At 39.7% G+C, this 17897-nt stretch overlaps 2 protein-coding genes across 3 annotated transcripts in view; both read right to left on the reverse strand.

The window, feature by feature from the left end:
- Nucleotides 1-5965, reverse strand: part of NAT10 (N-acetyltransferase 10) — a 38916-nt gene extending 32951 nt beyond the window's left edge. Inside the window, exons 1-4 of one of the 2 annotated variants that reach the window (XM_070383575.1) lie at nucleotides 5792-5965; nucleotides 3394-3508; nucleotides 2898-3020; nucleotides 2466-2557 (exon numbers count right to left, since the gene is read on the reverse strand). In XM_070383575.1, coding sequence (XP_070239676.1) covers nucleotides 2466-2557; nucleotides 2898-3005 — 200 coding nt within the window. In that variant the 5' untranslated portion in view covers nucleotides 3006-3020; nucleotides 3394-3508; nucleotides 5792-5965. The remainder of the gene's footprint in view (nucleotides 1-2465; nucleotides 2558-2897; nucleotides 3021-3393; nucleotides 3509-5791) is intronic. The other variant, XM_070383574.1, reaches the window with a different exon arrangement.
- A 4246-nt stretch (nucleotides 5966-10211) lies between these two features.
- CAPRIN1 (cell cycle associated protein 1) overlaps nucleotides 10212-17897 on the reverse strand; it is a 36489-nt gene continuing 28803 nt past the window's right edge. The window contains exons 16-19 of the mRNA XM_070383576.1: nucleotides 14616-14810; nucleotides 14035-14138; nucleotides 13575-13638; nucleotides 10212-12046 (exon numbers count right to left, since the gene is read on the reverse strand). Coding sequence (XP_070239677.1) covers nucleotides 11982-12046; nucleotides 13575-13638; nucleotides 14035-14138; nucleotides 14616-14810 — 428 coding nt within the window. The 3' untranslated portion in view covers nucleotides 10212-11981. The remainder of the gene's footprint in view (nucleotides 12047-13574; nucleotides 13639-14034; nucleotides 14139-14615; nucleotides 14811-17897) is intronic.

Raw genomic sequence — 17897 nt, forward strand, 5'->3', positions numbered from 1 at the left:
TTCTGCTGTGGACCGTTTTTAAAGTCTTTACTGAATCGGTTACAATACCGCTTCTGCTTTACATTTTGTTTTTTTTGGCCTCCAGGCACATGGGATCCTAGCTGCTGGACCACGGGCTGTGAACCCCCAGCCCTTGCACTAGAAGACAAAGTCTTAACCACTGGACCGCCAGGGAAGTCCCAACTCTTTCTTTCAGAGAAAACAGAGAACAAGAAAACTCCAGAACCAAGGGGTACAGCAGACCAAAATTTTATCACAGCTTTCTAACTGAAGAGGAAGGCCAAGGCCTTCTTCCCCCTGGGCCTCCAGTTCCTCAGCCTGTGACTTAGCATCAGCTTTAACCTGATGCTCTGCCACATCTAGACAGGGCTGGGAGAGCTACAAGAGGCACAGGAGGGATTTTTTTTAAAAGTGAGATCAGGTGGGTTAAGTTCAAAGGCAAATCTGCCCAGAATACCCTGAATTGCCATTCTGACATTTACCAAGTGTACAGCAATGAGAATCAGAGCACCAGAAACTTAAAATTCTGCTGAGAGGCAACAGGCCTTATTCTCAATCTGTATTAAAAATGGTTACCTGCCCAATTATGAAAGAATATACCAATTATGGCTTAAAAATACATACTGCATATCCAGCTAAATGCTAACAATGCCTAAGTATTGAAAATATGGTGCTTTTTATTTTCACCTTTAAGATTTTTCTGTATTTTTCATATTCTTACAATAAAGCTTTTGTAATGTTTTTAAAGCAAAACTATCTAATTCAAAATCTAGTTTCCTTTAAGCAGAATCAAGTCTCTTAAAGACCAAAGGATAAGAACTAATCAAATATAGCCTTTGGTACTTAAGTAAAATTAAAATGTTAGAGCCTGTTAACAATACACTCAACAAATAGTAACTGAGCACCTAGTAAAACATGGCAGATCCTTTGAAAATATGAAAATATAAAGATAAGCAGGAGAGGCCTCCTCGCTAAATGAACTTACTTACCAGTGGGCAAGTGATCACATCTTGAGGGAGAGAGAAGGTAAGGCGCCAAGCACTGTACAAAGAGACAAGGGCTAAAGAGGGCAGCAGGGCCGCACTAAGTCTGAGGGCCTTAGGAAGAGCTTCCCGCAGGACACAGGCCCTGAACAAAGGGGCGCACCCGAAGGGAGCACCTCAGCAGGTGAGTACAGAGAGGTGGAAGTGGCACCCCAAGTGGAGGAGGGAGCAGGGGCAAAGGCAGGGGGTTTCACCGGAGCAGAGAGCAGCCGGGGCTGGAGACGCACCCTCGGAGTCCACCCCAGAGACAAGCTTTACATCTGGGGATAATGGAGGGGGAAGAGGCCCAAGGACAGAACCACACAGGTGAACGGGTTGTGGGGGGAGATGAGAGCAGAGAGAGGGAAGCGCTTAGGAAGGTGGTCGGAGTAAAAGGAGAGCGTTTCTGAGGTGGTGCTATAGTGGGGTATCTGCCAAGGATCAGCACCCCGCACCCCAAACTCCTCCCCACACACGGGCGTAGGTAGAACTGCCAGGCTCCTACTCGGTGGCCCACCCCATTGCCTCTGGCCCAGGGCTGGATATCTTTCCAAAAGAATTTGGGAGAAAGATGGATTTCTGTGTTGTTGAACCCAAACCATGTAAACCTCAAGGGCAATTTCTGCAATGGGGACCACAGAAGGCAGAGAGCTGTCCCGAAGTGGGAAAGAATAGAGCAGATACGAGGGATGACACGAAGACGGGGGACAGGGCAAGGACCAGGGTGTCAGCACTGCGGCTGTTCACCACCCCCAAGGCAAAGCTGAAATCTCACCCCTGTAGGCTTCAGGAGCTAACCCGAATACTGCTGACCCTTGAAAAAACTGAGGGTTAACCTATGTCTGACTTAGAGTTGGCCCCTCTGTAACCATAGCTCCTCTGTATCAGAGAATTCAACCAACCACAGACCACAGAGTACTAAACACATCCACATGTAAGTGGAGTCCTGCAGTTCAAACCCACACTGTTCAAGGGACAACTGTACTTCAACAGATCCCATTTGTGCCTAAGTATGTTTGTGTTAGAGGTCTCATATTTACTATAAGAAGTCTTAAGTTCAACAATAAAAAAAAAAAAACTAGCCAATTGTCAGACAGCAGACTAGGAGAAGAGCTCTGAAAAGAAGAGAAAAGCTGCTGCATTAGGCATCAGGTGGAACCAGCATTATTAGATGAGCTCGATCAGCCAAGAAAACTAGGAAGAAAAATGGCATGCAGAAAGCAAGGAACTGGGCTGGGAACATAAAAAAGCATGAAAAGATTTTGAAATTTATTGTCAGGAATGAAGAATGAACATCAGTTCTATTATTTTCTCTACTGGGAAGTGTCCTCAGAGACAGCACCTTTACTAACAATCCCTTAAAACCTAGGTCAAAGAATCATTTCCTGGCATTTAACTAAGGATGGGAAATGGGATGGGACACTCAAAAGGGACATGACTTACCTGCTAAAGCCCAGCTCTTTCTTATAGCACCACAGCACCGAAGGCCGAGCTTTCACAGTTGCTTTGGACAACATGTGATGGAGTATGACTACCTGCCAAGAAAAAAGCCACAGAATCTTAAGGACAAAAGAGACCTCTGGGATGGCCAGGCCCAAGACCACAAGGCAAGCAGCACCCAGGTTGGGACTAGAAACCAGATCACATACACTTACTCTTGTGCTCAGTATCAAAAGCTGTTAACCTATCTGCTAATAACTCTAAATACTGAGTATTCATCACTTTCAAGAAACAAAGGAATGTTCCCACTAGGCAGTTCACTTAAAGAAAACCAAAGAGACCTTAATGTCATTATGTGTAAAACCCCAGATGGTCCATAACATGCTGACTCTCCGGAACAGGACACAAAGCCAGGAAGCATTTACCAGGTCTTACCTGATCCTTCCCTCGATCTCCAACCACAACAAAAAGAGACCTTTGCCGCTCAGCTACCCCGTTCTCAATGAGAATCCGGATTCGGTTATCCACTTTCTTCCGATGCATGGTGAAAAATTATCACTAAAACAGAAGGAAAGGAAACACGACTGGACATGAACATCCAGGTTCTGGGTGAAAACCATTAGCTGGCTGCCTCCTGTGGGATAGGAGCTGAACTACACACATTTAAAAGTATTATTTTTTTAACCCTCAAACAGCTCCCTAGGGAAGACATCAGCCTCGTTTTTTATATTAGGAAACTTAAGCTTGTAACCGGAGAAGGCAATGGCACCCCACTCCAGTACTCTTGCCTGGAAAATCCCATGGATGGAGGAGCCTGGTAGGCTGCAGTCCATGGGGTCACTAAGAGTCGGGCACGACTGAGCGACTTCACTTTCATTTTTCACTTTCATGCATTGGAGAAGGAAATGGCAACCCACTCCAGTGTTCTTGCCTGGAGAATCCCAAGGACGGCGGAGCCTGGTGGGCTGCCGTCTATGCGGTCACACAGAGTCGGACACGACTGAACTGCGAACATGTAATCTGACTCCATCACAGCATGACTGAGGCTCAGAAAAAAAAGAGATGAAGGAAGAAAAATTCAGGAAACAGAACTTCTAAAAATACCTCAAGAAATGTATAGATTAAAAGAACTGTGTGACTTTGCTATGTATCTTTTGTACATTTTCATGCTTTTAATCTTAATCACAATGCTAAGGACATTCTGATAACATTGTTTTGAAATAGCTGTTTTGATAGTCTTAATAATAAGCCATTTAAGATTTAGCTTAAAAACATTACCAAATAGTTGACCTAGGGTATGTCCCCTTGGGCTTCCCTGATAGCTCAGTAGGTAAAGAGTCCTCCTGCAATGCAGGAAACCCAGGTTCGATTCCTGGGTCCAGAAGATCCGCTGGAGAAGGGTTAGGCTACCCACTCCAGTATTCCTGGGCTTCCCTCATGGCTCAGCTGGTAAAGAATCCGCCTGCAATGCAGGAGACCTGAGTTTGATCCCTGGGTTGGGAAGATCCCCTGCAGAAGGGAAAGGCTACCCACTCCAGTATTCTGACCTAGAGAATTCCATGGACTGCCAAAGTCCATGGGGTGGCAAAGAGTTGGACACGACTGAGCAACTTTCACTTCACTTAGGCTTGAAAGGTGAAGAAAATGTTCCCATAGGCATGGAAAGCTATAATTCACACCCCTCTGGAGGAGTTTTTTAAAAATCAGAAATAATGTTTAAAAAAAAAAAAAAAAAGAATTAAAACCTATGATATATCCAGGGGAAAATAAGGAAGTTTTCAAAAATATTTGTTCAAAATCACTTTCAAGATTCATCTAAGGATATGGATGTAGATGCTTATTAGAGGATAACACAGCAAGATATGTATATGTATATATCTTATACACACATTTTTAAAAAAAACTGAAATGTAGTTATTAATGGACAGTGAGATAACGGATGATTCTTATTTTGTTCTTTTGGGGAGTTTGAGTTTGTTTTTTTTTTCCTAATTAACATATATTACTAACAAAATCAGAAAAAGAAATCAATGAATATTACTATGATGGAATGTGTACAATTGCTTCCTCAGGGGAAGGAAAACTATACCTAAGCCTGTACAAAGAGATTTCAAGTTATTGTGATTACATATGATAGAACATTGCATCATTACCATAATAGACACACCAAAAAACACCAGAAATATCAATTATGTTTCTACAATTAAAAATAGAAATGACATGTTACTTAGATTCTCCAGTGTTAGCTGCATTCTACACACAAAGCTCATTAACTGAAACTTAACCCTGTACTGTCTTCCTAAACTCTCAATCCAAACATGGATTTTAGCAGTTCTTTCTTACTGTAAAACACTATGTCACAACCAATGGCTCTTATTTTATGAAGAAAGGACCCAGTATAAATACTCAAATACCACCAAGGAAGAAAAATGATGGGAGACATGATTCACGTTCAGGCGCCCTCCTGATTTCAAAGTATGAACTGTTTCCAGTTCACCAACCAGCTTGTGAGCTCAGTTGCCAGCCACACAAAAAAACCCCACCACCAACCAACAACCAATTATTGCTTTTTGTTCTAGTTACTGTGGGAGTCCCCGAAGTAGTACCAAATAAAGTCCTGACTTCAAAGAGTTTTCATTTTCCTTAGAGAAAATATTTAAGAGAAAGAAATGAGGGATAATCTGCCTAAAGACAGATAAAATTAGATGTAAAACTAATTGTTACAGACAGGTGAAAGTCTGAGATTACTGTGGGCTGCAGTTGCTAAGGAAGGCTTAATGGATGAGGAAGGCCTTGATGGCAGAGAAAGATAGTTATTTTTCAGTATTCATTTATCAGTCAAACAAATATACATATTATCTATGCGCCAGGCATCATTCTAGGTGCACTGGTAAACAAAATAAAGTCCTGAGTGTTCCTGCTGAATACAGAGTATAAACGAATGAGCATAGTGATGTAGCTACCAGCTTGGGAGGATCTGGATGAAATGAGATTGTTTCTGTTCAATGCCAGGTGCTGCCATCAGGAACTGTGGACAAGCTCCGCGGAAACCAAAAGTGTTGTCACTCACCCACTCAACCTACCCCACTCCACCCCAACTATAGCCCCTAGAGGGAAGCGATCAAGTCACGCAACCCCCAAGAGCGCTTAGATGACAGGACCCTCTGCGAGCACCCGGATGAGGCGGCAGTCGTGATGGAGCGGCAGTCGGCATGTGTCGGGCACCAGCACTAACGCAAAGCCTTCGTCCTGGAGCCAGTCTCATCGGGCCCAAAAAGGACGCCGACGCCGACCTCGGCACCCGCCCCCAGCCATCCCGTGAAGGATACCTGCGCCCCGAGCCCGGCGGACTCCAGCCAGCAGCAAAGCGGAAGCACGTGGGGACACCGAACTTTTGCGGAAGAGGCGGGCGCAACCTAGCGGATGCCTGGCCGCCGGCTCTCACAGATCACCCCTCCGCGACGCGCGTCTCGCTCGGGCGCTTGAAGGCGGGGCGTGCGCCGGCGCACTAAAGGAGCGGCGACGGCGAGAAGGGACCTTTTCAACCCGGTCGCTGAGTGATGACGTCCGAGCTCGCGGGGCGGAGCTGTAGCAACCGCGGCTGTATGGTTTGTCTCCGCGGGCTTTAGCAGTGGTGCTGGGAGTGTCGTTTGCCTCTTCAGGTCAGAATTAAGATACCGTGGCTACGGAGGGCAGAATAAGTAGATGTTCGCACCCGCATGGACTGTCACTGCGTGGAGCTAGCTCGGGTTCCCAGACAGGCCTAGGTTTTGAGTGTTAGCCTGGTTATGCGAGATGACTGGCTCCCAAGATGTGCGCATAATTTGGAGTCCTCTTATTTTAAATAACGTCCTAATGTGACAAGAGAGGGAGTCTCAATCAGCAGACCTTTCTCGTTCAGCTCACTTGACCCTTCTCATCCTGTCATGACCTCGTAGATTTGTCTGGGAGTCCGTAAGTTTTCTACCCAACATTATTGCCGCTGTACTTCGCAGGCTCTTTAGGCCTGTACCTGGCTGTCAAACGCTGGAGTTCTTATGAAAACCAGCTCTAGGGTTCTGCTGTTTGGTTACTTCCCTCTACCCCACCCCCAAGCGAACTGTCAAGCAGTTCACTTAAAAGGCCATATATAGTCATGAATTTGGGGGCCAGAAGGTTGAATTAAACACATTCTGCTCGACTTTTCTCTGATGCCTCTATCAGCCAAACTAATTTCCCTTTCTACCTTAAACTCCGTCAAATCAAAATGTAATTCTGTAGCTACAAACCTAATCAGCACCATCCATGAGGTCCAACAACCATAATTTCATAATTCCCTCAACAAAATGTCAATATGCTAGACGAGATGAAAGTGATCAAAATTTTCCTATCCCTCTTGAAGTTTAACATAGTCTAGGTAAGAAAAAGGTGATCAGGAAAAAGTATCCAGTGACTAAAAACTAACACACACAGAAGACATGGAAGGACTGTGAAATGGTGACCTGGAGCAAAGACCTTAAAGAGAATGAGCTTTTAAACAGTTGAGTGGAAAGCTTTCCACACATGAAGTTTCCAGGATGGTGAAAGGCTCAGCAAAGCGTTCAGTGTGGCCAGAGTACAGTAACCAAGATAGAAAACGGTAGGAAATTAGGCCTGACACATTAGGCACATGGACCAGATTTAGGATTCTAAGTGTGGCATGGTTTCTAGGGAAACTGGAGTCTGAATAACAGGGAAGTGACAAAACCTGATTTGCCCTCTAAGGCTCAATCTGACTGCTATGCAAGAAAACTATACTACAGGAGAGCAAGAGTAGAAACAGAACCATCATAAGCTACTATTGTTACCTGTTCTGATAGTGGTGGTGGTCACAAGTGCTCGCTGACTTAGGACATATCCTATTTTTAAGGTAGAATCATATGCATTTGCTTAAGGACTATAGATACAAGGTATGAAAGGAAACCAATGATATCCAAGGTATTTGCCCTGAGCCACTGGATATACGTCCATGAACAGATAAATCTGAAATACTCATGACATTCAAAATCGAGACATGAAGTTTGGGTGTGTTTGAGGGAGTTTGGGACCTAGAAATACTTCAGAGTGACTAAAATGATGACTGTAGTCAGTAATGGGATTGGTTAAGATCAACTAGGGAAGAATGTTTGCTAGAGATGGAGTCTGCAACCAAGTCCTGGAAAACTCAGTAAAGGATACTGAGCAGTGGCCAGTTAGATAGAAATGTGCAGAACCCATTCACAACCACCCTGCACTTTGTTGTAATCGTTTCTTACACGGGCTACACCAAATCATCTCTTGCACCGTAGTATTTTGCTCTCAACACTGTCGTCTTTGCTTTTGCCACTGGACTGCCAGGAAATCCCCTGCCTTGAGTGATACTAAATGGCAATTTTATTAGGTGACCCACCATCCTCTCCTCCCCCAATCCCAACCACTATACACACAGCTTAAAACTTACTGGTTTCCAACTCCCAAGAAACAAAACTTACCATGGAATAGAACCACAAAGCTGTTCTGAGTAGTCCTTACCTGTTGCTTCAGCCTCTCTAGCTCTATCAAACCTATACTTCACTCTAGCCAGTTTCTCAGTCACTGGCGATTGGACTTGGACATGCAGTTCTCTCCCGTTCTTTACCAGTTTACTACTCCTCATCCTTCAAGTCTTAACTATTCACATCAAAAATGTCTTTCCTGATCATTTTGACTAGGTCATATCCTATCACAGCCTTAATATCTATCATCAACCATGTTGCTGCATCATGGCTTTTGCTGTATTTTAGTATCATCACATCAACATCTTTGATCAGATTGATGAGAGCAGGAACCAGCGATTCTATCACCACTGAATGCTTAGTGCTTGGAATGGTGACCTGGCAAAGAGGACCCAAATTTGCTGAATGAAGCTTTGGTGTACTGACTTAATACAGTGACTCCCTCATCTAAATACAGTACTTAAAGAAAACCAGTACTAAAAGAACAGTAAAAACTGCCTTCACTGAATCAGGTTATCTTTCACTACTTACATACTCAAGGAGCCAGTCTTCTGCATGAGACTGGATTAGGCTTCAGAACCACTGTTTAAGGTATTACGATCCCAATTGAGAAGAATTGTAGTAGTCTAACAAGGTGAGGCTAACAGAAATTTAAGGTTTTTCCTCTCTTCTCACAAGTAGCACTTCTTCACTTAGAGCTTTGCTCAGTGGTATAAACAACTAAAGCAAACTTCACTCAAGGACAATTAAGGTATCAGGTTTTAATATGATTTAATCTAATGTAATTTAAAACATTCACTAGTCTTTTCCAGTATATTTGTAGAATTCAAAATGGGAAAGGGTATAGAATGAGCCTTAACAAATTATTTTCATATTCCTGAGGGTTTTCCCTCCCCCCATTAACTCTTTAGAAGGGATAATAAGCTTAAGAGCAATACTGATTTTTTAATATAACTTACAGTCAATAAAACTTCAAAGAGTGCTTAATAAGAACTCAAATGGGATGAGATTCAGAAACTCAGATGAGATGAAACGATGGGTTTTAACTTTGTGCTTACCTGTATCCAATTCCCCCTAAGATATATTATTGAAAATATAATGAACAATACAAATTTCCTAAGACACTTAGGAGGCTGAATATTCAACTACTTTCTACATTTTATGAACTGGTTGTTAACAGAACATCTGTTAATTAACTTTCTGAGAATAAATACACATTCTCATGTCTCTAAGTGACGTCTCCCACATCACGGAGTCATATATATATATATATATACATAGGAGGTTAAAGAACAGCAGAAGCTAGCTGATTAAAAATACTTAACGGATTTTGTTTTAATATGAAGATAACGATGATCAGAAAACCTCTTTCAATAATATTCTTTAGGGATATTAAGATCTGAAAATAAAATTGCCCTAGCCAAGGTAATCAATGACACTGTAAAGCTTTAAAACAGAAGTCTCATTATCCACATGAGATGATTGATACTGTGCATTTAAATGAAAGTACTTTATATATGGCATCTTGCTATACCAAGCCACAGTGCCACATGTGACAACCATCTCTTTTCAACTCTGCTAGAATATGCATTTGCCCACGCAAGGCCTCCTGCAGGGAGGACAAGCATCAAGCATCCACAAATTATACAGAACACTTAGTACCAAGACTCAGATCTTAATGGGACTTTTTAAAAAGTTCTCTGCACCACAGAGAGGTGCTCCTTTAAAAAATATAGTCTAAATTGAGGCATAAAAGTTTTAGGTTTAGACTACAATGGTAGAATGCCAAAAAAAAGGTATAATATCTCAAAAAGAACAAACGATTCTTTTAAAAACATACATAGAAATAATCAAATTACTAATATCTTTACACATTCACAACATCTGCACTAATGCATAGAAGTTTGAAACCTAGAAAGCATTTCTCCCCCATCCCATCTCTGAACTGATTCAGAGAGACCACTGTATAAAGAACTTATTTCAATTCGGATTTTAAATGTCATGAAATTATTTTCTACACAGATAGCAAAGTTAGTTTTATATATAGAAAGATTGTAAGCACACATCATCTAGGGATTACCCAGTAAACCACAAATATTTTATCTATCTGCCTAAAATAAAACAAACATATGGTTGTGGTACATCCCAGGCAGATGTCATTTAAAGCACACAAGGGGAGGTGCTAGCAGAAGAAATACTTATTTGCAAAAGTAAACAGATAACCCTTCCAATATGATGTACCACAACCACACATGAGAAAAGTCAAGAACTTCTTTTATTTTAAAATAAACATTGAAGATTCCCCCCTTCCCCACCACCCTACAAAACTTTGAATGTGGAATGTTCAATAGCCTATCCATTTTAGAAGGTTACAAAACCAGCAAAAACTCCAGTTGTCTAATGATGAATGTTTGAGAATAGTTTTATGGGTTTAAGTAGCTGAGCACCTACTGGAAAAAGTCCTTAGCTAAAGGCTGAAAACTAAATTCAATTTCTGCACAGAAAATACCATTAACTTAGTAGCCTTTGCTTAATATAAGGTGGGGTTCATTTCCCATGAAGTCAAAGTGGGATACAACAAGCAGCATTAAGTTCACAGGCACACACAACTAGTGCTCCAACTGCTGGCACAAATTTCAGCATCGCACATAAATTACTAAACTGTCCACCGTCATCAGGCTTGGGACTCTCCCTATACATCTAGGGGAGGGATCACCACTTTGAATATAAATACCTCCATGTGAAACAGATAATTCAGTTAGGGTTAGACAAAAGCTAAGTGCAAGTACTGTAGAAATAGCTGCTGGAGATAACCATAAAATTTGTAACACTAAACTGCATGGGTGAACCACATAAGCTGCTAACTGTTGAACACCAGTGTTTCAAGATACAACTTTTATAAACATGTTTTATTTGTTTGCTTATACCATCAGAAGTGAAACTACTGACTGTCATTTCCCTAAAATAGGGAAATCAATCTAAAACACATACTGGTGCTTTTCAAAAGATAGCAATTTAAAAGGGTGGCAGCAGCAGGCATTTGATGTCTTTTTCTTATAAAAACTTTCAGGCTGCAGGAAAAACATGTAACCAAGAGTGTTATGATTATCCATTAGATTTTCATCAGTACCTGTACCAATTTAGGTGACAATACAGCAAGATCCAAGGATTAGTGACAGACAATGTACGTCATAAGGAATGATATTTACTACCAATCCTTACAAAACTCATTGTCAAAGAAACTGTTAAGTGTTTGAAAGGTATCTAAATATTTCACATTAAGTACAGAAGCGGCCATCCAGATTATATCCCTTAATTGTTGCATATTTTTCGAAAAGTGCCAATCAAAGCCTAATTTTGCATTTTGGCTTTGTCTTATACAGTATCAGCTGTTAAAAAGCAATTTACATGTGTCTTGAACCACAGTCGTCTGGCCAGAGGGTGAACAGTGCCGTGTCAAGCCTAAGGCTGGCACCAGCCTTGTCTGTGTGATTAGGGCCCATGCATAATTCAGTATGCATCTAAATGTTCAGTGCTCCAATTTAAGTGGAAAAGCTGTGAAATGCAGTTGTTCTGCCAAACCACACTCCACTCCTTCCATCTTCCTTTCAAGGGAAATATTTTAGTTTTGTCAGTTACCACTGAATGACTCTAGGGCTGATTTGTAGATTTTATCCAATGTCAGAAGTCAGTCTTGCTTTATCCAAGCCACTTCAAATAACTATGGAGATATCACCCCATTAAAGTATATTATGTTTTACTCCTAAGCAAGGGTGAGGAATCTGAGTATCATGTGCAAGGCTCAAGATGACGCTTAGGACAGAACATGCAGAGTAAAAATAGTTTCCTTCCATATCCAGGTAATATAAAGCTGACAATTGTAGTCCTGTCTTTATGGGATGAAAACAGTCCCTTTACAATAAGTTTCCTGAAAGGGAGAACAAATAGATAATAACTCTTCTGGTAACATATTATGGTACACTGGCCAGTGTGTTTTTGGCGATTAAACATAATCCTGTGAATCAGATTAATTCACTTGCTGAGTGTTCATTTGCGGCATCCCTCTGTTGGGTCTTGGGGGCCCTCCACGACCTAGAAGACAAAAATGGCATTTGGTTTTTCTTTCAAATATTATTTGTTTTGCCTTCAAGCAGATTTTCATGTGAAGTCAAGAAGCATGTGGGCAGCTTGTCACATTATTAGGTTTAAGAGGTCAATTCTTCAGTGTTCAAGTTTCACCTGTCCTGGAAGTTGTCATGCGCAAATTTGCTCATGTTCTCTAGTTAAAAGAAGAGTAGAGCTAATGGAGTATTCCACCAGTACTCATTCATTCATTCATTCAACAAGTATTTATTGAGTGCCTACTATGTGCCAGGCACTGTCACCAGGCGTTGGAAATAGATACAGCAGTGAAGACAGACAAAGTACCTGCTCTCGTGGAGCTTACATTCTAGTACACACGCTAGCTTACATTTCAGTGGTAACATCATACTATCAAAATTAATAAAAGCACCAGAATGAAAAACAGACCTTATTACCTAAACTGTTATAAAGAAACTACATAACATTCAAAATTGTATAATGAGTTGTAACAGATAAAGTAACTTTTTACATGCTGTTAAAACAGATTTTTAGCTACCAGTCAACTCAACTTTCATTGAATATGCTACAAGGTGAGAAAGAACATAACCCACATTCACATGCAAATATCCTTTGATACTTCAAGTCAGTAATTCCCAAGTGATCCATAATTAAAAAAAAAAAAATGCACCTTTTTTGCTGGCCAGTTTCTACTAGCATTGAAATTAAAGAATTTTGTAATTCCTCCTTAATATACATTTGTATACATATTATGGCCAATATCTAGAGGAAATCAATTCAACTTCCCTCAAATCAGAGAACCATTTAGAACTTCAGATTGTATGAAATGCTACCTCTAATTGTTACACAGATTGACTTCCTACCCAAATAGGAAGTAGTTTCCTATATTAAGAAACAAAACAAAAAACTCTTAAACCTGTAATTTTTAAGTATAGTCCTGCAAGTTGGTTATGAATTTGGAGGCTTTGTTTAAAAGTCAGAAATAATGACATTTATATCACTAATAGTGGCCCAAAAGTCATTGAAATTTCAATTTTCTATCACTTCTAAATGGTTCTCTAAATGTAACTATGGCTTATCCGGCCATTAAAGGGTTTCTGGCCCTAAAATATAATAAGCATGTTTCAAAAATTAAAGAGGAATAATAAATTTATATAAATGTTCAATCTCATTCCAAAAATGTCTTACAAAAATGTTTCAGTTTAAGTACTTCCTAAAAACATTTAGCAGGTTTTAGGACCTGAAAAATAATTTGCAGTTGGAAAAACACTTTCTGAGGAGGAGAAATGTTCTAGTTTTCAAGACAGTTTATATAGTAACAGGGATAATCATTCAAAAAATTAAATTTGGGTTCAAGGTAAGTTTTAGAAACAGAGCATTTCATTTAATCCCTAGCAACAACTCTGGAAATGATAAATGTATTCCTAACATGTAACCTACATGCAGACTATGAACAGCTCTTCCAAGGCCAGAACAGAAGCTCCACTTAGGAGCTAGGATCACCACCACAAAATATTACCTCGTGGGGCTCCCCGTGGTCCACTCTGCCCAGAGCCTCGCTTGAAATTCTGCTGATATCCATCCTAAAAGACAAGCTAGTTAGTACTGAAGAAAAGGTAATTTTTAATGCTTACTCTATTCTTACAGTCTTTTATAGCATACAAAATTCTGTTATTCTTTTAGACATTTAAACATAGCATTGCTGTAAGATATTCCGTAGTAGTACTTCTCTTATTTTCAAGATCAACGAGATACACTTCTTTGCTCATAAAAATCATTGTGTTTATAAAACTCTATTAAATGAATCCCTATACTGAGTGCTAAGGAAAGCAAAAGTCATCATTCTCCACAAAGAAGTATCTTGTACAGAGGTTCAAAATTAGCCCCACATTACTTATTCTAGTTCGTCAAGCAACTACATTAGTCCCTTTCATTGCGGTACTTAGGTCAGGTTTATATTTTTAAACAATTTCACCTACCCGCTGATAGCCAGAGTAGTCCCGGGGAGCACTGAATTGAGATTGTGTATAACCACTGTTTGGAGTGTTAGTAGAGAATGAAGGGCGGTAACCATCATATCCTCCTAAAATTTAGGACAAGAAGAAAAAGAATATATATATTTTTTTATCTTAAGGAGTTTTTACCTTCTCACTACTGACCAAGGAAGAACTGAAACCTGTAAGCCATGCTAGTTATTCAAACTAATTTCTAATTTCCTACCCTGATCTATTTGTCTCTATTGCCTTAGAAGATGAAACTAGTTACCCATCCTTGCACATACACACACAAAAACAACAAATCTCCATAAGGTCTCGTAATTTATAGAAAGCACTATCCCTTACAGGACAGTGGTAGATATGGGTTTAATAGATACAAAATACTTAGTCCCAGTTCTGCCAACTTAAATAACTCTTATCAACACAAAAAAAAAAACTGGTTTACACTGTACATAAGAAGCTAATGCAGAGAGATACAATTTTTTCATAAACAACATGACGTATTTCTATATACTGTGCAAATCAGAAAATATGAACTTTCTTTTGGGGGGTTTTGTCTTTACCTCTGAATCCATTAGCAGGTCCTCTGTATCCGTTCATCAAGCCTCTAGCACCACGGGAACCTCCACGAGACACACCACGACTGTTGTAATAGGGCTGATTGCTACGTGGAAATCCAGTGTTCTGCTGAGGAGGCTGCTGGTGGTTACCAGTCACTTGATGGGGCTGGTCCTGAGAACCATGATAAGTGCCAACCACTATAACAGAAAGAAAAAAATACATATATACATGTATACACACACACAGATACACACACCATTACAATTTGCCTGATTTCCTATATGCTTTCTCGCTTAAGAAATGTCTTACAGTCTCCTCAAAGTTTAATTCTGTCCTTAAATTTTCATATTAATAACAGAGAAAACTACACTTAATGAAATCCCTGTCTTGCTCCTACCCCTGTACTAAGCTAAGAGAATGAAATTCTCCAACAATAATTCCAGACCTCTGAGAGCACACGTTGTGTGAAAGCACACCATTCTACCCTTCCAAGTGACTTGAAAGGCTGTATTATTTAAACATCTTCTGAGAGGCACCTCTGTATAACACAAATGACCTACAATAATCAAAAGATTTTATGTACTGAAATACTTAGATTCTGTACCATTTAATTATTTCTTTTCATTATAATAAAGCTCCTATCGCTAGTTTTCTTATTCCTCGAAATTTCCCTTGATATTTGTTAAAACATACAAAAACATACCTTCCCATAGCTAAGCAGCTATAGCTAGAATACTCAGTTACAAAGATAAATCAGCAGAGGCCTTCAACATATACCCTATCATAATACTTGAGTACATTTCAAGTATCTTTAATGCACAGCCAATTTAGAAAAGAATTAAATAGTACTCACACTGGCACTTAACCCCCTGAAGTGAAGGTTCTATTATTGGAAGTATGGAAGTATTCTAGTATGGAAGGTTGTCCATACTCTTAGATCCCTCCTCCTTCCACAATGGGGAGAAGCCTAAAATCTAGAAACCTTCAAAAATAAAATAGCAAGGTACATTCCTGGTATTACCCCAATGTTCATAATTCACAGGAGAGAAAAAACAATGCTAACAGTAACTTTGGGAGATAAGGAAGGTATAGACCAAAGGAAGAGCCATACTCAAGGAAGAAAAAGTCAGCAGCCTCCAGTCAGCCCAAATCTCGTATGTTTGGGCAGAGAGAAAAGGTAGTTTGAGTCTTGAAAATTTATCTGACCTACTTTGTATCTTCAAGAAATCCATGTTTATGAGTTCTCAGAATGCTATTTTGCAATGAAAAAACTAGAGAATGCCTAGGAAGAAAAGGCTCTTTTTTTGAACTATGTAATGGACCAAACACACCTAAGCACAATGTGATCTTTCTATATAAATTATCTTTTACTACATTCTCAAAACATAATTATAAAGCAAATATCAGAAGTACCAGTAACATTTTCTATCCATAAAGATTCACTCAGGAAATTCCCTGGCGATCCAGCAGTTAGGACACGGGTTTGATCCCTAGTGGGGGAACTGAGATCCTGCCATGCCACATGGTGTGGCTAAAAAAAAAAATTTTTTTTTTTTTTTAAATAAAAAGATTCATTCATACGCAAGTAGAAAATGGTCAGAAGAAGTGAATTTTCGACTTTGTCAGTAAGAACTTTATTATCCTTGGTCAAATCTCACTGCAAGAAACTCAAAGCAGAACAATTAGTGTGATCTTTAAAGATCCTAGTTAAGTGCACATAAAGCATAAGCACACACTTTTAGTCCATAAAAAAAAGTCAAATATCCTTGCCAGATCTTTTTTTCAGGTCATTCTTGATGAGATACTAATCCAAAACTTCTGGAATGATAGGGGACTTTCCTGGTGGTCCAGTGGCTAAGACGCCACGCTCCAAATGTTGGGGGCCAGCCCCCTGGTTAGGGAACTGGATCCAACATGTTGCCACTAAAGATCCACATGCCACAGCTAAGACCCGGTGTGGCCAAATAAAAAAAAAAAAAAAATGTCTAAAACGATGGGATACACTGACTTAATCAATGAATATCGTTTAACGCCCTCAACATGCCAAGCCAGGTCCTAGACACAAGGGATGAGATAGTTTCTGACGCCTAATTCTTGCCCATAAGGAAGTTTTAATAGTAGGAAATAATAAGTGAATAAAACATACATACAAGTAAAAACATCTATATTATTTCAGGTAATAAGAGATTAAGCAAAACACCAAGTAGGGTAAGTGAATAACTAAAGTAAGCACATTATACTTGGACAAGGCAATGAAGGGAGGTCTCTGTGAGGTGGTATCTGAGCACAGGCTTAAAAGTCACAAAGCAAGGTATGCAAACAGTGGAATAAAATTTCAGGCAAAAAGAAAACAAAGCATAAACGACTTTTTCTTTACATTAAAGAAAGAAGAGAATGTGTGTCTGTGGCTGTTTGGGCACATAAAGAAGAAAATAGGACATACAACAGGATCAAGGTAGGGGCCTAGATCACGGATCTCGTAAACTAAGGTAAAGACTGGGTTTCTTTTCTAAATATAATTGAAAGTCACTGGGAGGCTCTGAATAGGAAGAGAGACATCTGAGTTACATTTTAAAATCACTCTAGCTACTGTGTAGAAAACAGACTGGGCTAACGTAAGAGTCGAGGGAGAGAGTTGCAATATTCTAGATAAGAGTTGATGGCTATCTAGTGGTAGTGTGGATGTATTTGAACAAAGTATATGGGGCTGATTTATTTTGTACTGAAAATCTCTGTAAATGTATTGAAGTTAATTTTCATTAATAACATATATTTTGACATGGTAAAAAAAGATTATCTAGCATCAATGCTTCATAGTCAATTAGTGAAGTTGAGTAGAATATAAGATAGCTTGAACTCAACTGGCATGAAAGGCAAAACTAACCAAATCAAATGATAAATCAAATTGATAAATTTATCAATATGATAAATCATATATTGGTAATTGTCACAATATTTCAAACTGTTTCATTATTAGATAAGTTATGGTGATCTGCAGTCAGCAATCTTTGATGTTACAACTCAAGTGAGGTCTTGGAGGATGGTTAGCATTTTGGGGCAATAAAGTATTTTTTAATTAAGGCATGTACACTGTTTTTTAGGCATGATGCTATTACTGCACACTTAATAGACTATAGTATAGTGTTAAGAGAATTTTTATATGTACTAGGAAACCAAAACATTCATATGACTCACTTTGAGGTATTTGCTTTATTGCAGTGGTCTGGAACCAAACCTCAAGGTATGCCTTTACATGGCACTGAATAATTAAAGAAGCCTGAGAA

Source organism: Bos mutus, chromosome 15 (genome assembly GCF_027580195.1).
Source record: "Bos mutus isolate GX-2022 chromosome 15, NWIPB_WYAK_1.1, whole genome shotgun sequence".
Classification (NCBI taxonomy): Eukaryota; Metazoa; Chordata; class Mammalia; order Artiodactyla; family Bovidae; genus Bos; species Bos mutus.